This window comes from Calypte anna, chromosome 15 (genome assembly GCF_003957555.1).
Source record: "Calypte anna isolate BGI_N300 chromosome 15, bCalAnn1_v1.p, whole genome shotgun sequence".
NCBI lineage: Eukaryota > Metazoa > Chordata > Aves > Apodiformes > Trochilidae > Calypte > Calypte anna.
In genome coordinates, this window is record NC_044261.1 from 5,844,772 (window position 1) to 5,871,021 (window position 26,250).

Consider the following 26,250-nt stretch of genomic DNA (forward strand, 5'->3'; position numbering starts at 1 on the left):
GGGTGTCCCTGGCCTGGGAAGGTTTCATCCACCTTCTCTCTTTGCTCCCTTGTTCCTGACTTGAAGTTCCTATGAGCTGTTCTTAAATAATGTGCTGCTAATACCTCCTGAGTGTTTAAAATGGGTTCAAGTTGTCTCTTGCTCTTCCTTTTAAAGTTACACTGGCAGCTTTTACCTAAAATAACTTTCCATATCTCCTTTAAAATATTCTCATGGAAGCAGAGCAGCACACATTCCTGCTTGGTCTGGGTATGATTCAGGACTTCCCACTGTATTTTGAGGTGCTAAATCTGGAAGCATACTTCCTATTTATTCCATTTGTGTTTGCTTTTTTTTTTTGAATGGTGCATTCCTTCTCTTGTCGGCAAGCAGGGAGCCTTCAGCGAGGTGTGCACAGGCACGGCTCGGCATGGAAAAGCCGTGTGCGTTGGATGGGCCCTGGCGGGCGGGACCCGGTTCTGGGGTGGGCCCCGCAGCCCCCGGCCCCGCAGCCTCGGGGCGGGCGGAGGAGGGCGGCGGGGCCGGGGCGGGGCGGGCTCCCGGGATGGGCGGCCCCGGGGCGGCCCCGGGCCCTCGGCGGCGGCGCTGGGGCGGCCCTCGCCGCGCACACGCCCGCTCACACACGCACACCCGGTGCTGTTGTCGGCAGGGGAAGGCAGGGCGGCCGGCGGCACCATGAGCACCGGCATGCGGTACAAGAGCAAGCTGGTCAACCCAGGTGAGGCGGCGGGGACGCGCGGCCGCTCCGCCCCGCGGCTCGCAGCATCCCTCCCGCCTCACTCTCTCTTCTTTTCTTTCCCCGCTGCCGGCTTCCACCGCGGGCATCCCGCCCTCGCCGATCTGCCCCGCAGAGGAGAAGCAGGTAGGTGGGTTTGGCTTCCCCGCCGGGCTCGGCTCGGTGCGGCCGGAGCTCCCCAGGGCTGTTGTCCTGCTACCTGGGCACGACGACCGTTCAGCCCGGGGCTTGGCATGCTGGCCCTTTTTAATAGCTGGTTTAATCGGGAAAATAGGCACATTACCTCCTTCATCCCCCTGGGTTCGGGTTTCTTTCTTTGTTTTGGTGTTGTTGTTTTGGTTTTTTGTTTTTTTTTTTTCTTTCTCTTTCCGTGCCTGTGGGTGTGTCGAGTAGGTTCGGATGGAGAATGGCAGCGCAGGGGCTGGCAAAGGCATTTCAGCATGAGGAGCACGTCTCCCCATCACTCTCGCTGCTCTCTGCGGCACAGATGCGCAGGCACAGCCCCAGTCCTGCCACTCGCCACTCCTCCTTGGTGTAGCCGATCACCACCTCGCAGGCGGCCAGGATTTGGGCGTTAAGGAACATCTGTTTTGCTTTGCAAAGCAAATAGTTATTTGGAGACATGCCTTTGAGACCTGGAGAGAGGGAGGGTGTGTGTGTGTGTGTGATGCAATCAGCTGACATCGACAGGGGATTTTTTGTTTGTTTTTGTTTGGTATTTAGAGGGGTTTCAGGTGTATGACAGGAGAGGAGGAATTCTCTGCTAAGCTTGAATGTCTAGGTTACAGGTTAGCAGCAGAGTCTCATGTGTTCCTTAATCAAGATGCAGGCAATGCCTGCTGTAGGTGGAAGAGCTTTTCTGTCTCACAAGGGAAGCACTGAAGGTGATGGTTAGCACAGCAGGGCAGTGAAATGGGTCCCTGCAGCAAGAAGAAGTCCACCCATTCCCACCTTAGCTTGTACTTGACTTTGGGTCCAGCCTCTTGCTGTTAGGGGCTCTATTTCCTTATGTAGCAAACAGCTTACTTGGCAAGACAGTGGTACTGCTCAACCTTTGTAGACCACAGAAAAGCAATCTAGCATTGTGGCAGCTTAGGCATTCACCTGACCACTGGTGGAGATGGTGTTTGGCTGTGTAATGCAGACTCAGGTATTGTGAAAGACACCCATGCATTTTTGTGAGCTGCTCATTCCAGTGATGAGAGGGACAAAGCAAATCCAGGGGTAAGTGGATAATAGGGTAATTTATCCCAAGCTACTTAGGGTTTTGCTAGTAGTTAGTTGTTATTTGTGACTATTGCTGTTAATTCTTGTTTTGTTTCTGGATGAAAACAATCCAGAATGTGTTCTGAAATTGTAGAAAATTCAGTGTAAGCTGTGAAATGGAGGGGAGCTTTGTGACACACACCCTACCCCTTTTCCCTCAGCATACTGTTTTTTAGTTCATTTGTTTTTAAGTAGAGGGAAGCAGGTTATTTAGAAGGCTTCTTCTCTGTTCATTCCCCAGGGGAAGAATGGAAGTAGAGATGAGGATAATCTGTAGATATTATCATAATTCCTGAAGGCCCTTATCACGCTGCATAAGCAAGAGTGGGCTGCAGTCTGTACCCCAAAGAGTTCACATCTGCAGGAGATTGTAGTGTTCTCCTGGGGCAGAGGAGATCCTTCCTCAGATGCGTAGGTGTGTGCACATTTATCCTCATATCTTATGCTAGGAGTGTAGAGTGGGTCTTGCATGACAGAGCAGAGTTCATTATGAATTTCTGCCAGCCATGTTACTTGTGGATGGTGGAGGGAAACCAAGCTGTGAATACAAAGGGATCTGTTCGAATTAAAGTGAACATACAAAACCACAAATGATCTTTACTTAGCATCCATTGAGAGCAGGTGTTTCCTTCCTGTTCTGCCTTGTTCCACTCCACTCATGGCTGGCAGCAGGTAAAAATTTAAAAGGTTTATTAAAGTGTGATCCTTGTCTGAACTAATTTTTCAAAATTTATTACAAGAGCTATTTTTAAATAAATAGTTGAGAAAAGAAGTGAGCTACCTATGAGGGCAGTATAATAGATTGCATGTAAGTAGGGTAGTCTTCTGTAAATCTTAAGAATACTGGTGATTTACTGAGTCCGAAAAATGTGATGTCAGAAAACATCTATTTATTTTCTTTCATAGGAAGTCAGAGCTGAGCCATTGTCTGGGTCCAGGAAATTTGTTTTGTAGTAATTTTGACTCCTAATTGCTACCTTTTGTGAAGAGAAAGTAACGGTAGATTCCCAACCTCTCTGATTCCCAAGGAATCATTTCTTAAAGGATGTATTTGGAACTGAACTCATGTGCCAGTTAAGTAAGTGGAGGTTTGATACTGCTCTGCATGGGCAGATCATCCAGCTTCCCAAGGGGAAGGGTTGTGGTTTAAGACCCTGGACTGGGGGAAACCAGTTTCTGGCCTGAAGCTCTACAGCAGGTTGTCTGGTGAGAACAAGCTCCTCAGTCTCATTATACTGTGGTTCAGCACCTCTTAAAGAGAGATGATTTCTCTCCTTGCAATTTGTACATCACTGGAATGCTAAGAGGGATTCTTCTGGTGAAGCCAGGTGGGCAAATGAAGCACTAACTAACATCCCATGTGCAGAAGAGTAGGCCCTGTGTAAGGGGAACTTAGCAATTTGTTAAAAAGAGTATTGACTTGAGAACCAAACAGGGCAAGTGCAGTGGATGGATGTTCTGCCAAAGCCTGAGGTGTTGCTGTGGGAGGAGTACAGGTGGAACCTCCCAAATACCCAGTTAAACTGGAGTCTCCTGGCACACTCCTGCAGAACATGCCTCCTTGCTCGTGGTGCTGGTGTGTGTTTGTTTGGGGTGTTACCTTGCTGTGTCTCTGAAGCTACCTCCTGCTCACTCAGGCCAGTGTCTTGTGTTCTTTGAAGTTACTGTTTCTTTTTAAATCAGGAAGATGGGAACCTCACCTTCCCAAGTTGATCTCTCCCCACCCTATCAACTTGCAAAGTTGTTTGGGTGTGGGAGCAGAGACTACCTGGTGGATCCAGTTCTTTCAGTGGGTTTGAAGATACAGGGCTGTGCCTTTTGTATTCAGCTTGGCCCTTTTTTCTACTGCAGTGTATTTTCAGGTGGTCTGCCTGTCAGTAAAAGTATATATGGTGGGTATAGAGAAGAGCAGAGATGACTTCCATCTAAAATGGCAACTGTGCCAACATAGGGCATTATTTTAAGGTCAACCCTAGCCTCGTCTACCAAAGGACATTGACTGATGGCTGGAAATCCCTCAGTTCCCTATTAAGTGTGCCTTCTCCTAGGCTCTACTGCACATTTGGAGAGAGAAGCTCAGATGTGTAGCCCCCTGAAAAGGCTGTGCTCTGCATAGTGCCAAGGTAGAAATAACCAAGGTATTTCTAGATCCTGCCCTTGACACACTGACTGCTCCTGAGCAGGCAGCTGCTGATGACAAGAGCAGATTAAGAGTAGGGAGGAGTGGAGCTTTCTGTGCCTTGAACTGGTTGAGGGTGACCTTAATGTCATTTGTCATTTCTGTGTAGATAACTACATGGTGAAAACTGAGTAGTTGAGTTTTATGAAATATGTGATGGGAAGTATCACATGAGAGAGAGGTTCCCTTGTATGATGGTACAGTGAAGACCAGGTCTTTATCAAATCACTTCAAAATCTGTGCTGGAGCATCTTGGAGGATTTGTCCCTCTGTTGCATTTTAACAGCATTGCCATCTTTCACCTGTTTCCTTAAATTTTGGATTAGAGTAATCTCAAGACTAGGGGTAAGTTCTCTCATCCCTATGCTTGTGCAGAAAAGCAAAGAACCTGGAAGCAGTACCACTGACTTTTTAATTTTTCTTAGAGTGAAACCAATTATTTTATAATTGTGGTTCTTTGAGTCATTGGGGGTGGCAGTGTGGATCTGTCTTCCTGTGCTGTCTGTTGTGCATTAGTAGCATTGCAGACGGGGTGATTGTGGTGAGGGTGTTTTCACTAGGAGAAAGAAAAATTATGTTTGCAGCTGGCAAGTGGGATATTTCGCCACAGCTGGATAGTCTCTCACTGTGTCATAGATCACCCTGGGTGAGGCTGTTCCTTTTTGACTCCCCATGTTAATGTTTCTTCCAACCTCAGTGTTTTCCAACCCTGGTCTCACATCCTGGCTACCAAGATGCTTCTGCCAGAAAGGGAGTAGCAAACTAGTCACAGAATCTGGAGGTAAATACTGGAAACACTCATAAAGCAGCACATCTCTGCTTGTTTTTCTGATGTCCCAGTGTATCTTGGCCAGATGTAGCATAGGAGTGGAGGCTTTTACTTCTCTATAAAATGCCTTGTGTGGTTCATTAATTTTTTTTGGCTGATTTCAAAAGACAGTTCTGATCCCTCCATCTCCAAACTGGGCAAGGGCTCAGTGCTCACACCAGTGTGTCAGAAGTTGGGTGTGACTGCAGCAGGTCAAGAGGTTCAGCCCTGACTGTCCTTTTGCTGTGCATCTGTCTAAACAGTCCTACTGCAGGAGGCCCCCTGTGTTGAACACATGGGCTATTCTGGGATGGGGAGGGAAGTCCATCCTGAGCATTGTGACTTCTTTTTGGATTTTTTTCCCTTCTTTGTCTGCTTGGCTTCTTGGAAAAGGAGGTCAGCACATGGGCTGCATGGTGAAATGGAACTGCTGGAGAACTGGGCACAGAATCGGCCTCCTGCTGCTGCAGATGTCTCTCTTCAATTATTTATGCTCCAAATGGATGAAGTGGTCTTTAGTGCAGGGCAGGGGAGAGGTTCAGCCCTCTCAGTCTGAACAGCAATCTGCAGTTTATGAAAAGAAGAAGTAAGTGTTTCCTGCACAGGGATTTTTGTCCCTTGAATTTCCCCAAACTGTGCAGCTACTTGTGTGCAAGTCCAGAATTCTGCTCTTCTGAGAACTGTGCAGGGCTTTTTTTGGCACATTAGACAAATGGCTCAATGCAACAGATATTGTGGCCTGATCCTTTCAGAGGTTTGTTAACCAAGTAAGAGCAACTTTCATTTAACCCCAAGAGGTGTTTGTGACACTTGCTGAACCTCTTGCTGGGTTGCAGCCAGCTGGGGCATTACAAATACAGCTCACAATTGCAGGGGTGAAACTGTTGCTCCCTTCTGAATGAAGGAGAAACCCAGAACCTGGATGTTTTTGGTCTCCAAAGTCAAGGAGCTTCTTACAACTACATTACTGTCCACAGCAGTGGCTCCTATAACCCTCTTGCAGCTGCGGCTTCTATGTCCTGAAATCAAACCTGGGGAGCTCTGCTCCATCTTTGATACTTCAGGTGTTTCTTGCTGTGATGCCTCTTTGCTGAGCCAAGAGGGCTCCTCTTCTGTTGTTTCTTTTCCAGTTCAAGTGTCTTCTATATTACTTTTTTCCTGGATAGCAGAGCATGAACTGAACAGCACTGTCTTTGCTTACCTGCACAGCTTCCTTGCCTTTGTCCACTTCTTGCCCAAGGCAGAGATTTCCTGAGACAATGAAACCACACAGAATACTCACAAATAATACTCATGAAAGAAACATGTGGCATATCTGATACATTGTGTGACTTCAGGTTTTTGTGAAGCCTGTGCCAGTTGTCTCACAGCATACTGGAATAATTCCCATATGGGCTGAATTTTGCAGTGTGTGTGCCTGTATGTCTACAATGTGGTTAGCCTTGAAGCACAGGGAAAAAAATGTTTGTCTGCTGTTACACATTCTTTTTCTCCCAGAGAATTGTCCCTGGAGCTGTGAAGAGGGTTGCAGTCATCTTGTTTCTCACAAGGGTGTTCAGGAGCTGGATTTGTGAGTGGTGCATCAGAAGAGCTGGGATCAGACTCCACAGCATTGCTCCTCATCAGCGTGTGGGGCCTGCTGTTCATCCACCACTTTATATGGCAGAAACATTGTTTAAAGGGAACCATGGGTTTGTATGTGCAATGCTACCCCTAGGGACTGGCCTGCAACAAGTGAGAGATGTGTTGCTCCTGACTCAAGTAAGAGTCCTTTCTGTTCTGGGGATGGCTAGGAGAATATTCTTAATACCTTCTCTCTTGTATGGGTGTATTTGTAGTGCATTAATTGAATTCTATTATGACCTGCTAAGATTCAGCTCTAGACTGCTGTACCTTCCCTTGGGCTGTTGCTCCCAGCCCTGCCCCATGTGGTTGGTAACCTCCAGAAGTATCACAGCAGCCACGTGCTGGAGGTGGGTGGGAGAAGACCCTGCTGGATGGCTGCAGGGACTGTCTTACCAAGAAATCTTGGCTGAGTGTTGGCCAAGAGCTGAAGAGGAAGTGAAACCCTGCACAGGCATCTGCAGGGTGTAATGCCAACAGAGGGAGGAGAATTGTTTAGTTTCCGGTTTTAGTACAACTGTTGGCTCTTGAAGTCCAAGAAAAAGAGAAGTAGAGGCTGAAGTTCAGCTCTGGAAGCAAAGTACAGGGATGCTTGGGACACAAACCTCTCTGGATGCAGCTGGGCAGCCTTCTGATTGCATCAGCCTGGTGCTGTGCCTTGGCAGCAAGGGCTAAGGAAGGCTCAGAGCTAATGCTCAGAAGTGCAGTGTGCTGGAGGATCTTGGGCTGTGGTTCATGTTAGGCTGGGACTCTGGGGTGTGAGCCTGTGTAGTTGAAATCAGTCAGAGGTGGGAGTTAATTGAAAGTAACTCCAGTTTTTCACTCCTTTCAGATTTGGGCAGTTTCTCTGCAGAGAGGCACTCCCTGACAGCAGTACCAGCTGGTGTCAGCACCAAAGTGCTCACCCTGAAGGTAGCTGATGGGGAGAGAGGGGCAGCACAGTGACTGATCCATCCCTGTGTGCCACTGTGGGACCTGCACTGAGCAACTGCTCCTAGCCAAGGAGCAGGAGAGCTGAGGTCCTGAGGTCCTTCACTTGCCAGCTTTGTTCAGCTCAGCTCTATGCTCGTCCTGGGAACTTTGGGAGTGCCCTGTTTGTTTTGAACCTTGTTATCAAGTGTGTCCAGGGTGTGTGTCTGGAGCTGGGATGGCCTGTCTCTGCCTGACCCCACCCCGGGGCGGCTGCTGCCGTTCTCCCAGAATGACTCCTGGCAGGAGAAGCAGGAGCAGGGAGCCCAGGCTGAGCAAATAAACCACAGGATCAAGAGTGCTAGCTCCTGGAGGCTGGCCATGGGGAGCGAGCCCGTCCCACTGACCTCTGGACATTCTCAGTGCAGAAGCAAGGAAGGGAAAAAAAAAATCCACACATTTAGCTTGTGGGAAAAGAGGCTCCATGGTCTTGATGTCTTCCTGCTTTCTGTGAGGCAAAGCCCATGGTGGTACAGATGTGGTCTGGGCTTCAGTGGCAATGTTTCATTTTTCTTTGCTCCAAGGTGCTTGGAATTGTGTGAACACATGAGAGCACAGACTAGGCTTTTTACTGCTTTATTTTATATTACAATTATTTTTAAGATCACTTCCCAGGCAAGTCACTTCACTTTCAGCCTTTTGTAATGTCTTCTGGCTATTTCCTCAGTGTGGGAACTATTCTAATCCTGCCTGCCACACTGAGCTCATCTTGTTACGATATGTACACACTTGTAGTCTCCTTATCCTGCAGTCTTGCATCCACTTTTATTTTCAAATAAATTACATACTACATTAATTATATATTCAGGTGAAATGTGAGTCACAAAGCCATCTGCTATCTGCCTGCCCTACAAATATGGCCCCCTTGCCTGTGCTTTCTTTTTGATTTAAAGCTCTCCCGTGTCTCTGCACTGGATAATAAGTGATGTGAAATTCTGGAAACATAGATAAGTAGTATTGGAAATTCTCATCTGGACCAATAGTAACTTGCCTCTGCCCAGGGCCTGCTGTGAAAAATATCAGGGAGGCTTATGGCTTTTAGGATGCTGTTGATTTTCAGAGGTTCCTGCTGCTCAAAGGAGCTGGTGCCAGCTGGGATCAGACAGTAATGGAAGAAGCATCACAGCCCTGTAGGAGCTGGTATTTGCCCTGTTTTGGAGTCACTGGGCTGAATCAAGGCAGTGGGGGTTAAACGTCAAGTGATGCAGCTGGGCTGCAGCAAAGCCTTGCTGCTGTGTTTGCACAGTGAGGAGAAGAGCAGGAGTGTCATCAGGACAGCAAGGGAGATGCTGTCTGAGATGATCTCTCATCCTGGTGGTGGTGCTTACAGTCCTGACTCTGCATAGATGATTTCTGCAACACAGCCAGAGCAGTGCTCTGGAGCCCTTAGCTGGAGCACACAGAAGGGAAACTGCTCATATCTCACTCCCCAGATTAATACTTCTGTTCTTCATTTGCTTATTTTAAAGGTCTCTCCTCCCTTCTAAGGGAGCCCTTGGCAGAGCATGTATTTATGAGGGAAGTGGATATCAGAAAGGACAGTTATTTAACATGACTTGGTGCTTTCACTGGGCAGTTAATCCAGGCACATGCTTGGGAAGGACTCCAGGTCCACTGAGCAGCCAAACACTCTGGGTCTGCTCCAGTCTGCCACAGCCCTGGGGCTGACACTTCAGGAGCTCAGACCAGGCCCCCAGAGGTGAGCAATTTAGAGGCATATTTTCTTTGTATACCCCAGTCCTGTCACATTGATCTGTTTGGGATCCTGCTAACCAAAAGTGCAACAGCAGTGTGTCCAGGTGACAAGAGGACACTGCTGTGTGCCCAGGACCTCATCTGCCCTGTGCCATGGCACTCAGCTCACACCAGGTTCACACCATTTGACTTTACAGCAATTTAACCAAAGCAGAAGTGACTGGATGGAGCCCAGTGTTCCTGTCCCTCAGTGCCTGCTCTGTTCAGCCTACTGGTCCTCAAACAGAAGGCTGGATGCCATCTCATAGCTGTGTGATGGCATTATTTTCAGCAGCTCTCGTTAATGTCAGTGAAAGCCTTTCTGTTTGAGGTGGTAGGGTTGGTCCTCAGCAGCTGCCCTGAGGCTCCAGCCAGTGCCAGGCATTTTGCTGTCTAGTTTGAATGGTCAGTGTCATCTCATCATCTCCCTGCTCCTCCCGTAGTCACACTGTCACGGGCAGGTGTCAGTCAATGGAAGAATTGTTCTCTTGGTAAACAAGTGGTGGTGTTGGTCGAGCTGTCCTTCATACAGCAGGAGCAGTGCAGTGTGTGCATGGAGTTATTGATGAGGGATATCATGGTCTGAAAGCTTAATGAACCATCTCATGTTTCCTTGCAGAGTGTGTGGATGCTGCTCCACATGTGCTGTTCCTGCTGCACATTGCACTCTGGCATGTTGTCACTGAAGTGTGTCCCTGTGAGGCAGAGCTCACAGCACTGAAATAGGTGTTTTGGAGGACTCAGATCTCACTTTTTGTGATACGAATGACAGTCGAACATCCAGGCAATGTCTGGGTGAGCCCCCGTGCTCTTGCATCTCCAGACACCCTGTGTATGCCTGAGGGTTGATCTAATGTGTGGCTCCAGTAAATCTGTTTGTGTTGGGCACCCAATCTGTCTCCTAGGGGTTTAGGGTTTTCTCTTTATGACAAATAACTTTTTCTTTCTTATTTTTCAAAGAAATAAAATAATTAGAGCATCCACCCACCTCTTGGCTGGCATCCTGCAGGAGGAGGCCAGCATCTGTTTTCTCCATTGGAGGAAAGCAGGTCTTGCTACAATATGTGTGAGGCAATGTTTTCTAAATGAGCCTGAAAAAAAAATGGATTTCCCCACTTCTGTCAAAATTACATCAGGAAAATCAAATGAAAATTTATTAAAACTGGGCCATGAATTTGGCCTGATGCTGTTATTTATCATGTACAGTGGGAATAGTCTGTTCCAGAGGTGTGCTGCAAGTTCCAAGAGCTGCTCATAGGTATGTAATCAGATTCTGCACCCCATTCTTGCTGAAGGACCATGAGTGACTTTTGGCTGTCACTTGAACATTGCATGGGAGTGCTGTCTCTCCATTAACCTACTGACTGAGCTAAGTGTTCCTTGTCCTGCCCTGCTCTTCCCTCTTATCTGGCTATTTCCTTTGGGCTTCCTTGAAGCAAATGCAATTTTTCTACTCTGTTGATTCCAAGTTCTTTCTGACACTGGGTTTTACTCTGGTATTGTGTGTCCAACAACCACAGTGTTTATGGTCAAATGACTTTGTCTTCTCTAATATCTTTAGTCCAGTTTCGTTTCCCTGACTTCCAGAAATCCATTATAATAGTTTTAAAGGTGGCATTTCCATGAACTCTGCTCTTCCAGGGCCTGCTGTATTAATCTCTCTCTTCTTACATCTCGTGTACTTTACCAGTCTTGTTATTTTCAGAAGCCCAGAAAGAAATGGATTAAATCAGCAATACCACTAAAAAACCCACAAGAGCAAGGAGTTTACAGTTGGCTGTTCCTTTATTAATGAGTTGCTATTAACAGTTTTGCTACAAGGCAAGTAGAGATTATATAGATAACTGATTGGATAAGCTTTATAGTGGAAATCACGGCTGAAATAGCAGCAAGACCAGTGTCACAGCAATGTTATCTGCTGTGAACAGTGTCAAGAACCTGGTTTGTTCAGTAGATTAACTGTGTCCCTGATGTAGTGACTTGAATTACTCAGCTTGGGGCACTAAACTTTTGTGATTGCTTTCTCACTCCTTTTGTCAGGGGAGAAATGGTTTTTTTAAGGTGAAAAGGATTTTAGGAGCAATGGGGCAATATGATTTAGAATGAGTGTTCTTTTCAAGATTTAGGGCTCTGGTCTCTGTTTCCTGCAGTCCAGTTGCGTGCTAAGGTTTGGTTTTAAAACTGTGATTTTTTGATTAGGAGAGAGGAAAAATGACACTAAAATTTGGTAGAAAATACCATCCTTGAGACTTTTGTCAGGCCAGTAGCAGTATTCTGGGTTTATCCTGTTTAAGCTGAGTTGCCTGGCTGCAGTGTTTTATACTGAATTATCACTGGTGGAATTTGCCAAAATAGCAAATTTGGGTTGTAAACCCCATGCCTTTTGGTGGAGATTGTAACAACAGCTCTGATGTTTCTTTTCCTAGTGCTAGGATCAGTAGGGCCTTGTGGCATGATGACAGACTTATTGGGTGTTTGTCTGGTGGTGGTATCCATAAAGCCCTGTCCTGGGACACAGCACTACAGCTTTGTGTTGTGCCAGCCCAGAATTGTGGGTTGTCCCTGCCCTAAATTAAGCAATTTTGCTTGCAGTGCCTCTGGGACCAGCAGCATATATTCTGGATTAACCAAGGAGCTGACATGTTCCTCTGATTTGGGTTAGTGGTGTGGAGATGAAAGACAAGAGGATCAAACATCAGCTTCCCCACAAAGGCCATTTTGAGATGTAGTTAGTTCAAAGGCAGGGTTTTTTGACAATTTGCAGGAATACAAACCATGGGGCAGCTTTCTTGAAACACGGTTAAAAATGTCCAAGTTCTTTGAGAGGAATCAGGTACCTCCTGTATTTATATAAATTTGACCTCATCACTCTCTACAACTCCCTGAAAGGAGGTTGGAGCCAGGGGGGGGTTGGGCTCTTTTCCCAGGCAGCTCTCAGCAAGACAAGAGGGCAGGGTCTCAAGTTGTGCCAGGGAAGGTTTAGGTTGGAGATTAGAAAGAATTTCTTTACTGAGAGGGTGATCAGACATTGGAATGGGCTGCCCAGGGAAGTAGTGGATTCTCCATCCCTGGAGATATTTAAAGAGACTGGATGTGGCACTCAGTGCCATGGGCTGGGAACTGCAGCAGTAGTGGATCAAGGGTTGGACTTGATGATCTCTGAGATCCCTTCCAACCCAGAGAATTCTATGAAATGTCTCTGTTGAGCAGCTTTGCCACTGTTCTTCCCCCCCAACACTCTGCCTTGCTTAAGCTGCTGTGTAGCAAGAGCTCTCACTGTCTCCCTTGAGCAGGCTGCTGCAGAGGAATTTGCACACCTGGTGCCAGGCTTATAGTTGCCTTTCAAGTACTGTGGTCCATGGATTAGGTCCAGGAAAGGGGCTGGCAAAGGAAAATAACTAGGAAAATACTGCAGGAGGTAGGTTCCAGGCTGCTCTGAATGGCCCTTTTATCATTGTCTCAAAAAAATCAGTAAGAGCTGTAGCTCTGTGAAAATTGCTTTGGAAAGGATCACAGCCATGCTCAGGAGTGATAGACCCACTAACATTTTGGCTTCTTTACTGAAACAGAGACTTCTGCAATGCTGCTTCTTTTTTAGGGACTTTGGCAGAGATTTTTCATTGTGGATTAGTGTTTTTAATATGTCATTGTACTACTTCTTTTGAAAATTGTCCTCTTTATCCCCCACCAAATATTTCTTTAAGCCTCTCTCGTGCGAGGAGTTAGCTGGTGGGTGGTCAATGTGTGTGACACTGACTGTGCTGCTTTCTGACTCATCTGTCTGTCCCTTTGGGGCTGGGATTGCCTTTGTGCCCTGGTTCAGCACCTTGCACATAGGGATGTGCTCTCCTAGAATTTGGAGATGATTGCAGTCCAGACCCTGCATGACAAATATGGGGCTGAAGTGCTTGGCAGTGCTTTGCCTTGAGGCTGGATGCTTCTGCATCCCCTGTGCTGCATCCCCTTGGCTTCACTGGACTCATCACAGCATGAAAAGCTTGTGCAGGCTTTGCTATTGCAGATCTCTTGCCTTTTGCAGGGCTGGTAATTGAGGCCACTCTTGCCTGGTTGAACTCCTCCTGTGCCCTGCTCTTTCTGAATGTGGCAGTGACAAGAGTGGCAGGGCAGAGAATTTGAGAAGGGCAGTGAAGCAGCTCTTTGTTATAGGAAGAGCATCTGTTTGACTGGGCTCCCTGCAGTTTGGGAGTGGGTGCTTTCACCTTTAAATTCCAACTCTAAGGCTCTGTGTAAACACTGAAATAGGACCTTCTCCCAGGGGAACAGTTTATATAGTTAAATCTAAGTATTACTGGAATAGGAAAATACAACTTTCGTCATCCCTAACTCTGCCAAGACATTGGTGTCCTTACAGTCTGTGGAATTCCTTTCCATAGAGGAAGCCTGGTTTGCCTGGGAAGTGAGGTTTTTCTTGAATTACATTACTTTCTGTTACTTTTAATACACTAATGTTTTCACATAATGTCTTCCATATCCTCAGCTGTTGCTGTCCAGAATATTCAACAGTCCTTCAGTGAATTTTTCCAGACTATAATATTGGAAAATATAGGGTGTAGTTTTGAATGTTTACCTGTATGGTATCTGTGAGTTCCTCAAATACAGTGCAGTCTGATTCTTAAGCTGCCCTGCTTGAGGCCTTTGCTTTCATTCTGAGTGTCTTTTACCTGTATATTGAGCAATTTAAAAATAATTTAAAAGTTCAGAAAACCAAGAATGCCTATGAGGACTGTGTAGGAGCATTAGTGCAGGCCTGCTCTCACTTGCAGGATTATTCATGTGCAGTTGTTTGTAGTCAAAATGGCTGCACACAAGGAGCAGCTGAGCACTGGAAGATTTTGGAGCTTAGAGCAGACAGGAGTCTTCTACAAACAGTGCTGGGACAGAGAAAGTGGCTTAGAGTTCTCCAGGGTGTCTGGGTGCTGGGTGAAGAGCTCAACCCTTCCTGACTGCCTTCCAGCCCAGATCCTCAGGGCTCAGCAGGCAGTGTTGGCCCAGCCAGGACAGGTGTGGGTGTAAGTAGTGAAGTTCTCCCCAGTGCTGTTTTAGAGGCGGCAGAACTTAAGCTCAAGACATAACACATCTGTCTAGAGGCATTTCTGTCTGGAGGCCATGGTTTTTAGGGATACGTGGCAGCTCCTTTGAGGAAAGAGTAGCTTTGCTCCTCTGTGAGTCAGTCACACCACAACTGAGGCTTCCCAGAGGCATTTGAACCTCAGGAGTCCCTTAGCCCAAATGTTCAGCTTCAGACTTGTTCCTTCCATGTAGTGGTTGATGTTTCTCAAGGCAATGGGGTGTGAAGCACACCCTGCTCAGCTCATTGCTGTTGGAGCTGTCCTGCTGGGAGCTAGCAAGTGCTGCCCTGTAGCAGTGCTGAGGCTCCTCATCTCCCCAACAAGGCAACCTTGGACATTTGCTTCCCCACTAGGTTCTCACTATATTAATGACTTCTGCTGGCATCTTACCAAGTCACAGGTGTGAAACCAGAACTGGCAGAAAGAAGTTGATGGGAATGTGGGAACAGGCTGCTGCTTCCTTTACTGTCTGTCCAGCTGTGTATTTATCCCTAGTCAGCACTGAGGAGGAACCACTTCTAAGAGGATGCCCGTTGCTTCTAGAAGGGATGAAGCCCACAAGGAAGAAAGCTCTTGATTTCATTGGGTTTTTGGCTGGTTGGTATCCAGAGCTGACCACTGGAAAGAGGGTGAGTGTCAGAGGATTCTCTGGTAGAAGCAGTTACGCTGTACTTCTCGTACTGTCCAGCCCTGGGGGTGTTGTGTGATCCAGAGAAACTCCCACAGGATTGGCCGTGCATATGGTCCTGAGTTCTAGTCTTCCATCTGCTTGAAGGAAGTCCTAGAAATATGCAGCATGTGATCCATAACTGTGCATACAAGCACACGCTGCCCTGTGCTTCTTTACCCATTGTTTTTGCAGTAGCTCCCATTACCCCATGACACCAAGAAACCATGTCCTATGTTGCTTTGGCCAGTAGCTGCTGTGGAACTCATGAGACCAAGCCACGTGCAGTTTGTTTGTCCTGAACAACATATGGATTCTATCAGCTGTCATTTATGACAAAAGGGACCCATGCAATGCCTGTCCTTGCAGTGAGACAGGGAGTTCTGGAAGGGACCTACAAAACCTCAGTGCTTGCCTGTGTAGACCAAAATCTGGAGTGAGGGGAAAGAAAGATGATTGTGTAGGAGGAAGCTGTGTGGCAGTGATGTGTCTTGGTCATTACTGCTGGAGGCACTGTTGGGCACGGTGGTCAGTTTAGTGATTCCAAGAATGAGACACTGATTCATCTGTGGTCAGTGTGTTTTTAGAATGAAGCCACTAAGCTGTCAGTGTGGTTTCTCCGGGCCAAGTGTGGCCATTGCAAGGCTCCTTCCCTCTGCTGGCCACCTGAATTTCCATCTTCCTTGCTCAGCCTGGTTCCTCAGGCACTGGGTTAATTCCTGATTCAGGCAGGAGAATCCTGCTGGTGTGGCCACCTGGACACTGGAGAATGGGGCTGTGCTGGAGATGCCACAGAGCTGTGGTGTTGGTGCTCAGTGCTGTGTGGGTAGGATCTGTTGTCAGTACAAACCACTCCCAACATTTATGTGCATGGGGAAAAAGAGCTGTGCTGCTGCAGCACAAAGTGTTTGAAGGCCAGGACTTGGAGCTGAGCAGAAGGTGGAGTGGTGTGGCTGAGCTGATCCAACAGCACTAAGCTGCAGTTTATTCCCACTGCTCTGGATTTGATTTGGGGAGCTGGGGGCCAAGTGTAATCCTGTACACTGTGTGCCATGCCCTGCTATTAACTCAAAGCAGTTCCTGCCAGGTTTGTTCTTGCAGGAGAAGGAGGGAGGGTTGAGGGTTCGGGTGGCAGCCCATGGGGAGGTAGAGCTTAATGAAGTGTTGAGTTCTTAATGGGGAGCATGCTCCATTGATTTGGGTTTCCCTCCCCACCCATCCCACTCTTTAATTTGTGGCACAGTCTTGAGAACAGTTTGAGAAGGGAAGTGATTTCAGACTGGAGGTGACCTCATCAGTCTCCAGCTCTGAGGTGGAGCAGTGTTTGGAGCCATGGCCACAGCTTATGCAGCTCTTTGAACAATGCAGGCATGAGGTGCTGAGGCTCTGGGGAGAGCACTGTGCTTCCTTCTCTAGCAGAGTGCTCATAGCATGTCTAGGATGAGATCTCTTCCCAAGGCCTTCTGCAGTCTGCCAGCCCCCTGAGTGGGTAAGATGCAGCTCCAGCCCTGTGAGGTCCTGGCATCTCACCACAACTGCTGGGATTTATTTACAGCTGTGTGGTGATGTCTGAGCTGTTGTGCTGCTCTCCCCAGTGGCTGTGACTTCTTTGGGGAGGGGAGAAGGGGGGGGTGATGTGGTCCCTTTTTGCTTTGCTTTCTAGGAGTGTAGATATCAGTGGAAGTGCTGAGGATCTGGAGGGTGGGCCGTCAGCTGGCATGTCATCTCCAGCTCCCAGGCAGTGCTGGGGAGCTTGGGAGACCACAGGCAAATGCTGTTTGCAGAAATTACCAGATAATTCTCTTTCCTGACATGGCAAAGGGCCCTTCTTCCTCTTGCCTTGATGTCTGCTGTTCCGACACGGCCAAGATTTTCTCTCACACAGTTGGAGCCTGGAGTCCTGGGACTCTGCTGGCATCCAGCAAGCCCAGCTCCACCCTGCTTACTGGAGATGGGCTGCCAGGCACAGCTCTGGGCTTCAGAAATGACCGTGTGCTCCTGTCAGGACAGCTTCCAAGCTCTGTCTCGCAAGTCAGGGGGGGTAAGTTCAGCTACTTCCCCCTGAGCCCAGTTGTCTTCTGGCTCAAGCTCAAGCTGTGGAGATGCTGTGCTATGGCAGGCTAAGGGTGGGAAAATAAAAGCAGTCTTTTCTCATGTCTGTGTGGCTGTGGAGCAAACTCCCTGTGGTTGGGTAGGCAGTACTGGAGGGGGATAAGTTCACTGGAGGAATTTGCTTTTCTCTTGGCCTCATCCCAGGTGGTATCAAGACTTGCTTGGAGATAAATTTCTCCCTCCTGCTAAATAGGGAGAGTTTAACCATTTGTGGGATCTAGCAAAAATTTTCCCCAGCCCTCCTACCCTTCTTCCCTCATGCACTGGGAGCAGGAGCTAGAAACAGGTCCCATCACGGCTGTGTTACGACGAGGACAGGAGTTTACATTCCCATTTTCCTCCTTTCTGCCTCAGAGTTGTCATCATGCCTATATGTGATGGAGCAATCTGAAAATGCATGGGCAAGCTGGGATTTTGCACAAAAATGTCCCTCTTATTGTGCCCATGACACTGGAGTGTCAGTTGCAGGTGACTGTGACTGGCTGGGTGACAGTGGAGCTCTGCCATGTCTGAGAGAAAGAGTTTGGGTCAGCAGAGCCCCAAGGGAGGTTTGTACTGCTGTCAGTGGTGAAGGACACGTGGTGCTGGAGCTCACTCCTTGGCAGGGCTTGGACCTTGGCAGTCCCTTGCCATCTGCAGCCTCCTGTGTGTGAGCCCCAGCAGCATCCCAGAAAGGGGCCATTGAGCCCCGAGCCCTGCCTGTTGCCAGAGTCAGGAGAGCACAATGAAGATGATGTGTTGGGGCAGCAGCCTGGGGTGGGCTCCTTGGGATCAAATGAACCTTTGTACCAGGCACTGCCTTCAGCAGGGGGTTTGTCAGCTCCAGAGTTGGATGCTAATTCAGGGCTCTGTGCCCAGCCTCTCTGGGTTGCTCAGGCCTCCCCCCAGCTGAGGGCTCACCACCAGCATGCTGGCAGGCTCTGATTCTTCCCTCACTGTTGGTGGTCTTTGCAGCAGGTCCTGCCTGCCTGCCTGAGCACATCTCTACCTGGTGGGCTGAGTGGCTGCAGGAGGCAGGAACTCTCCTCACCTCTCGAGTCCCAGTGGTGAGCAGCCTGGCTGCTCTGTGCCATGTGTGTGGCCTGAAGCTCTGTGTGTTCCTTGCAGTGCAGAAAGTCTCCAGAACACCTTCAGGGTGACTGGGCTGTAATGGGCTGGGATAGCAATGTCACTGTACCTGGGGCTTTGAGATGAAATATTTCTTGGGAAGAGTTCAGTAGAACAGGGTTGAACGAGACTGCTTGTCAGTATGTGACAGCAAAGCTGTCAGGCTGGAGAACTGAGGGCAGCTGCTACACTTGGGCTGTTACACCAGATATGGTCATTACAGGATGATCCACTTTACCAAAAGCTGCTTTTTTGTGACTTGAGAATGGACTTGAGGTCTCTCCCCTGGGGTTCCTCTCCCCTGGTCACTCTCCCATTTCTGGTTGCAGTGTCAGTGCTGCCCTGGCGCAGAGCTTAGCAAGGCTGTGGCTGCTGGGTGATGGAGAGCTGCCGTCTCCAGAGCCATGTGGCTGGTGGTGGAGTGTGCACAGGTGGGCTAAGAACCTGGTGATGGGTTTGGGGTTGTAGGACAAGATCATGTTGGGAAGGATGCTCTCTGTGATGCTGTGTAGGATGCCTCAGATTTTTGTGGCAATTTTGTCCAGCTGGTTGCTGGTTCATGGTATGCCCCAGTGCTTTATCTGTTCTCACCTAAGAGCACTGTTCTCCTGGAAGACTCTGTTCAGCTTCCTGCTAGAAAGACAATTTTGTTGGAAAGGAAAGGAGAGCTTGGTACATGTTCTGCCATGACTGCAGATGCCAGGTACCAGCTCTTCCAAAGGGAGGAGTCACTGAGGGGAATTGCAGGGCCTGGAGGGAGGCTGAGAGAAGCACAAGGTCTCTGGCTGAAAAACAGTGTGCTCAGAGAGGAAGCAGCAACCACAAGAAAAGGGTAGTTGCTGAGCTCAAATTGCCAAGAATTAAGTAATCTGTTTCAAAGCATGAAACCTCATGTTGAGCAAGAGGACTGTTTTCCCTCCTGAGGCAGGTGTGACCAGTAAAACAAGGTGGCAGAGTCCTTCCACAGTTCAGCTGCCAGACAGGGCCAATACTTATTTAGCCCTCCCCACATGGGTGTCCCCCATTCCCTTCCCTTCCTTCCTCCTGCTACTGTTCTCAGAAGCCACCAAGACACTCCTGTGCCACATGATGCCATTTGTATCTCTGCTGTCACCTCTGTGCTTTTGTGCTTGCTAGGAGTGGCATGGGAACTGCTGATACACCTTGCCCCTTTTTGGGGCAGATGAGTACCTGGTTTCCCCAAGCAGCATGTATGTAAAATTGAGGGTGTTAAAAAGGAGTTTAGGTAAAGATTGCTCTGTACAGTGTGATCTCTTCAGGACCTTGATACAGAAAGAAAAAGGGCCTGGTAGCTGTTAATTTTGGGATCCCTGGCTTATCATGGCTGATTCTTTTTGGCTTTGTAGTGGGCAGACCAAGAGATGTGGGAACAGCCTGGTCAGCCCCTCCTGTGCTGTGGTGCTCTACAGAGCAGTAAGTCAGTGCAGTCCTGCTGGGATTAGGTCCTCTGTGTCCTCAGGTAAGTGCCCTGTGGGTGGGTGTATGATGGAGTTTGATAGCATAACCAAAGTGGGAGGGCTGCTGTGCCTCCCAGGTGAATTCTTTGCACAGGAGGGAGGGACTAGGTCACTATGGGGAGGGTGAATACAGACAGTGTCTGTCCCAACCATCTGGCAGTTCAGTCCCTGAGTGCTTAGGAGAGCAAAGTCTTTCTGGAGTCCTTTGCTCTGTTGCTGGTCCTGTGAGCCAGCATGTAAATGGAAACAGATGGCATCAACTCAGTGGTTAGCAGGAATCTCTCACTGCTGCAAAACTGCTAATGAAGTTTAGGGCTGGCCTGAAGCACACTGAGGCTGCTGTGCTGATGGGGAGTGCTGGCTTGAGGCTCTGCACTGGCATTTCTGTTAATGCCTCTGATGCAGAGTTCTGTGGTGCTGAGCTGACCCCCCAGCCTGGTGAGCTGTGATGCTTCATGGCGCAGTCTCAGATAGGGTGTTAATCTTGGTAGGACAGAGCTGTCAGGACCTGTCAGTGTCCAACAGTCTTGGTAAATAATCCATGTGGACATCCTTACTGTGAGTTCCAGACTTTGCGTATTACACCTGCATGATGGAAAGGTGTGGGCTGTAGTTCTTTAATATTCAGCACAATCTCTGCTAAGACTCTGAGCCAGATATCCAAGAGGGTCTTTTGCTTTGTTTCACTACAAACTCAGATTAACTATTCTTATTTTTTTGCAGCTCTGATAAGGAGATGCAACACTCCAGTTACTGACTATTACTCTTAAACCTGAAAGAAACTTTGTTTTAATTCCCTTTGACAGCACAATGTGATTTAGATATTCAGCGACTTGGTGTTTTCTCCCATCATCACAACATTTAATAAAAAGTGAATCTCCAGTCATGCTGCAGGGCACAGAGAAGTGGTGAGCTGTGCAGCAGAGCTGTAACCAGGCTTGGTGTTTGCTGGAGTAAGTAGATGGGGGAGAAAGAGAGGCAAAGGAGTTGGAGAGCATCTTTTGGTTCTCTTTTTGGTTATTCTGATACCATCCTCTTTAGATATGGCCTCATTTACAGGGTACTAGGGGTCAGAACTGACATCTCGGTCTGTATATCTCCTGTGAGGGGAAATTGGTGGGGGATCCATAAATCCCAGCAGGACAGCTCCTCCTTTCCTGTCTGTCAGGTGGAGATGACATGTTTGTGCATCTCTGCAGATCCTGAGAATGCTTCTGAAAACATTGGAGCTTCAGGGACCAGCACAGCTTCCCAGAGAGCCACTGTTTGGTGGCAGGGGAGAAGGTCAGACATCCTATATGCTCAGTGAGGATCTCTTTGGGCACACACTCCTGTGCCAGAGACAGCTTTGTGTTGATTTACCCAGATTTCATGGTTGCCAACTCTTCCTTGACTTTTGTTTCCTGCAGAAGAGCATTACCATCTTTTTCTGAGAGCATCTCAGGCCATTGCTGATTATCAGGTGTGCTTTTTTAGTCCCTATCCCAAAGGAGTGTTTTGCACCACTGTTCATAAACAGAGGTGTGTTGCAAGCCAAGCGCAGCTGATGGCTTATTCTTGCTGATTAGCTAATTGCTTCCAATTGCCAAAAACATCACACTCATTTTAATAACATTCATTTTCTGTGTCATTTGGGGAGATGGGGCAGGGTGCAGGTGTGGGAGGGAAAGCCGTGTTTGCCAGACTGAAAAGAGCAAATGGTTCTGCAATGAAATACTCAAACTGTTGCACAGTTCTCTCTGCTCTTTAAATTGAACCAAGAGCAACATCCAGGGAGGAAGGGAGCAGAATTTCCCTCTGACTAATGCTTCTGGATCATGCAGGGCTGCAGGAACAGCCAACTAGAGAAACCATCAGGAGGAAAAAGGAAATGGAAAGGGAATCTAATTATCCATCTGCAAAGACAGACACTAATCCTGACACAGGGCCCAACTCTGCAGAGTCTGATGTGGGCAGTGAGGTTTGCACAGATTGGTTGTATGGTGGCACTGGGAAACAGGCTCCTGGGGGCCCCCACTGGAATGGCAAATGTTTGAGCACATGTCACAGGGAGCTAGGTAAGACTGAAAGCCACACAGATGTGTTTGTTAGGGACACTGCCCCATGCCAGGCTCCAAGGACAGCACTTACAGCCAGGTATGGCTGTGCTGCATCTCAGTGGAGTTGTTAGAGCTGTACAGGTGCAAAGAATGCAAGGCAGATGCCTGGCACCCCCTCAGCAGGCTGCTCTTGGCCAGGTTGGCTGGTGATGCAAGCTCAAGGGTGAGGGAAGCAGGGTGGAGGTACCCGTGTGCCTTTGTGATCTCAGTGAGTGTGCAGAAGGACTGTGTTTTGTGTCACAGAGTGACTGAATGGGGGCAACTGACAGCAGGGAGGGTGAGAGACACAAGCCTGGGGGTCTGAGTGCTGGGTGGAAACGTGCAGAACACCCCCTGGCAAGAAAGAGTTGCTTCTTCCTCTTTGTCATGAAAAGCAGTGATCTGTCTGGTCCTGAAGATGCAGTCTGCTGAATGTTTCAGGGTTATTTCTCACATAACCTGGGCCTGACTTTTCTCTCCTTGTGTGCTTCCCAGGACTGAAGGTTGCTTTAGAGAGCTGTCTTTTTTCCCCTTAACCAATGGAACTGAAATTATCTGGTTAACGAAGAGTGGACTCAATCTCTTCTCTTATGGTCATGAGCTACTCCTGAAGTTATGTTAATTGTGGCTGAGAGACCCAGACAGAGATTGGGAGCTCTCCCAAGACAGCTGGGTTGTGTTCTGCCAGTATTGTTTTCAGGAACCTGCTCGGAGGACAGCAGGGTTAAGAAAGACCTCCTGCCACAGGTAGGGATGTCCAGAAGACAGGCACACTGGGGATGAAAGTGCAGCCTCTCTCCCTGGTTGAAGTATCCTTTTTCCAGGCTTATTTGCCCACTGCTTTGCTTCTTGTGGTCCCTGCTGGATACGCAGATGTGGGGCCCCAGCCTGGACCGTCTTTCCCTTCGATGTCCTGGCCCAGGTGTTTGTGTGTCAGGCTGCTCAGGGGCCATCATGTCCTCTCTCATTCAGGATTCAGCCTCTTTGGTAGACAGGACTGATCCTGCATCCCTTACTCACGTGAGCAGTCATCTCTGTTTCAATGGGACTACTCGGTGAGTAAGGATTGCAGGATTGGGACCACTACCTATAACTTTAAAGTGAACCTTCTATAAGATCCTGTCCCTAACCTTTTGCTGTTCGTGAGTGTTTATGTGCATCAAGAGCTTCCAAAACTGCTGATGCTCTTGTCATTCGGATGGAGAACCTGAGAGCTGAAGAAGCAGTAGTACCCTTCAATTTCTGAGGATAAGTCACCCTTATTTTCCTCTCTATCCCTCCTGAGGGCTCCTGGCACAGCCAGCTTCTATGCCATGGAGCCATATGTCTCCCAAGCATTCCTGTACCCAGTTTCCTGGGGGTGGTGGAGCTCTGCTCTGCTTCTCTCTGGTTTTCCCAGCTGTGGCTTTATAGTGAGAGGCTGGGAATCTGTTTAAGCCTGATTTGTGCTGCAGAGCTGGAGGATGAAGTGGAGGGAAAGATGAGCAAGTGATCCCGCTGAGGGACTGCTGGTGACCTCCCCACACCACCCGGTTTTGGATAAATTTGGAAACCTGATAAGGTTTTGAATGGGTTTGCAATCGGAGGTGCCAGTAACCTGCAACCCTAAGTGAGGTAGAAGCAACGAGGGTCACAGGTTTGATCTGCAAATCGATTTCTGCCTGGCAATAGGCAAGGGGAGCCGCTGGAGGAGCTCCCTGCTCCTTTGGGACCTGCTCTGCCGCGGGCCCACTTCTCCCTCGCGTGGAACATAAGGGTATGGCACCAGGAGAGGTCTGCCTGGAAGTGGCTGCTGCTGTGCTTCTGAGGAGAGGAAAGCAGCAAAGCCTTTCGTGGAAGAGTTCCAGCCAGCTGCATATCTGCCCCATTTGGTGCATTTTGCAGATTATCCTAAATGCTGAGCAGAGGAGCTGGGTGTGACAAGAGCTGTGAACCTGCTCCAGGGGGAGTCATGAGTTTAAACAAGCAGGAGGCAATTTATGGTTGCTGGTACTTTTACAGGGCTGGAAGTGGAGGCATTTTGTAAGTCACACAGTGCCTCTTGAGAAGCATGAGACATATCAAGTGGAAGCAGGGAGCACAATACCTTTAAAATGGAATTTGTTAGCTTTCTAGAGTGATTATGTGACAAAGCTGCAGTGATTCCTAAGTGGAAATTAAAGCTTGACCTGTGAGGTGGGTAAAAGAAAAGACGGGATCTGGTTGCTGTCTTGATTGTACTCATGGCAATGTATGTACAGGAGATTAATCCTGTGCTTTGGGATTTCTGCAGTGCTGGTCTGGTTTCTTCTTCCTGAGTGTCAAAGGGTGAAGCCTTGCCAAAGTATCAGGGCTCCTGTTAACCACTTACCTAGAGCCTTGCTTGCAAGGTCAAGGTGCAATTAATCAATCAGAGTTTAAATCAGCAAGAGATTTTCTCTTGGGTGAGGATAGCAGGACCATCAGGGTGTGTGCAGCTCTGCTAGTGATGGAGATGGGTCCAAACCTTGTGACACCCATGAGATTCACCTCTTTGGAGTCAGCATCAAGAGTCCATGCAGTGGGAGAGGGAGCAAAAGGAGGAGGGAACCAAGCCATGGAGTTTCCCAGCCATGCACCTAAAGGGAAGTTATCTGCAACTCCTCAGCCTCCATTGCCCTGGTCCAGGCTGGGAATGGGCCTCTGTCCCATGTGGGGTTTACTGCCTGCTACTGCTCTTCAACTGCTGCTGTTCAACTTGAGCAAATAGCTCCTCTGGAACTGCTTTTCCCATCCTGGTAGAAAACAGCGAGGAACCAAATTTCACTTTTGTAGGGAATTCTGAAAATAGATTTGTCTTCTTCAGAGGGAAAAGCATTAATACTGTCATGATGTGACTGTGCTGACCCTGGCAAGGTATGGATATGCAGAGTTTCACCACCCTTTTGCACAGAACCAACTGCTCTGGGTGTGCCATGTGGGACATCTGAGGAAACAAATGTGTACTCTACTCAGTTCTGTTTTGGGGTCTCTGGGCAGGAGAGGAGCCAAGAGAAGCATCTGCAGGAGAGACAGAGGAGACTAGTTTGGGACCAGTTGACCCTTCTTCAGTATTTTGGTAGCCACAGTGTTGGCCATGGAGTCTTTAAGATGTTCTCTGTAGCCAAGACTTACCCTTCAGGGTTTCTTTTCCTAAAATACTCACAGCATTCCCAGGCATGGCCTCCTGGCTGGAGTTCCTTCTTGGCTGCCAGTCCTGAGTGTGATGTGTGAGAGCTCAAGGAATGCAGGAGACAGTAGCTCCTTGTTTCTCTCTGTGCTGTCAGCACAGCTCCTGGGGCCATGAACAACATTGTGGTTTTGTTGCAACCAAATCATTGTTGATTTCATCTGTGATCCCAGCTCAGAAGAACGCTCTGATTTGGTGCAGTGGGCTTGTGGGGATGCAGCAAGTCTCCATGTACCCATGGAAGATGCTTGTGGTTGGTGGCCATGTGACCTGTGGTCCTCACACAAGGGTTTACCAAGCCATGAGAATTCATGGGTGTTGGAGAGGGTTTGTTTGAAGCTAATGTGGTGTATGATGCAGAAAAACTGGTGAAACCTCTGTGTTATCTCAAGTAGGTTTGGATGCATCTTTGGTTGTGGTACCTAAGTCATGCACAAGCTGCAGACCCTGGTGGTGAAGTCCTCCAGTCAGAAAAGCAGGGATTAGGTATTGTGAATCTAGGAGGAAAAAAAAGTGTCATGAGTGTGGCCTGACTTCCCACTGGTCTGGGAGGACTTCTTAGGGCTGTGGGCTCCCTGAGGAATGGAGCAATGCTGCAAAACAGATAATGAGAGGTTATGAGAGGTGGCAATTTCTGCCACACCTGCATCTTGGCCTGGGCCTTCCACCTTTCTGTTACACTCAGAAATGATTAGTAACAAATCTAATGGGTGTAATGTAAGGGTGCTGTTGTCTGGCAGGATGGTTTGGGTAAGGGCTTCATGCATGCAGTATGAAAGCTGCTGCATGGCGGGAGTTTTCTTGCTTTGGGCAGGCTTCCCAGTTCTTTATTTTTCTCAGCCTTTAGGATCTTGTGGCTACAGCTTTCTGGGGTTTCAGCTTGCGGGTTTGCAGCAAAAGTGAAACACTAGTCTTTTTCTTCTTTTGTTTGTCCAGTTTGTGGTTATGTGTAAAAGCCAGGTTTCTAACACCTTTTAACTCTCACAGCTGTTCCCAGACTTTGGGACACTGGAGACCTTGCAGTAATTTTTGGTACCTTACAGCAGAATCTGGTGTCAGCCACTCTTGGGTTGCATGGTGGAGGCCCTGGGTTTTGGCCTCATCAGACCCTGCTGATCAGAGACCTGCAGTTCCCAGAGAAGCAGCAGGATCTCTGGCTGGGAACGAGACAGGGGCTTGGCAACACTCTGTTCTTCCCAGTTTGTGAGCAGAGAGC

General features: G+C 48.4%; 1 protein-coding gene across 2 annotated transcripts in view; it reads left to right on the plus strand.

The window, feature by feature from the left end:
- Window positions 1–26,250, plus strand: part of SEPTIN5 (septin 5) — a 42,971-nt gene that overhangs the window by 1,487 nt on the left and 15,234 nt on the right. Inside the window, exons 1-2 of one of the 2 annotated variants that reach the window (XM_030460427.1) lie at window positions 563–718; window positions 852–862. The exons of the other annotated variant lie outside the window; for it this stretch is intronic. Coding sequence (XP_030316287.1) covers window positions 676–718; window positions 852–862 — 54 coding nt within the window. The 5' untranslated portion in view covers window positions 563–675. Of the gene's footprint in view, window positions 1–562; window positions 719–851; window positions 863–26,250 lie in introns of those variants that run through there. 2 annotated transcript variants of the gene reach the window in all.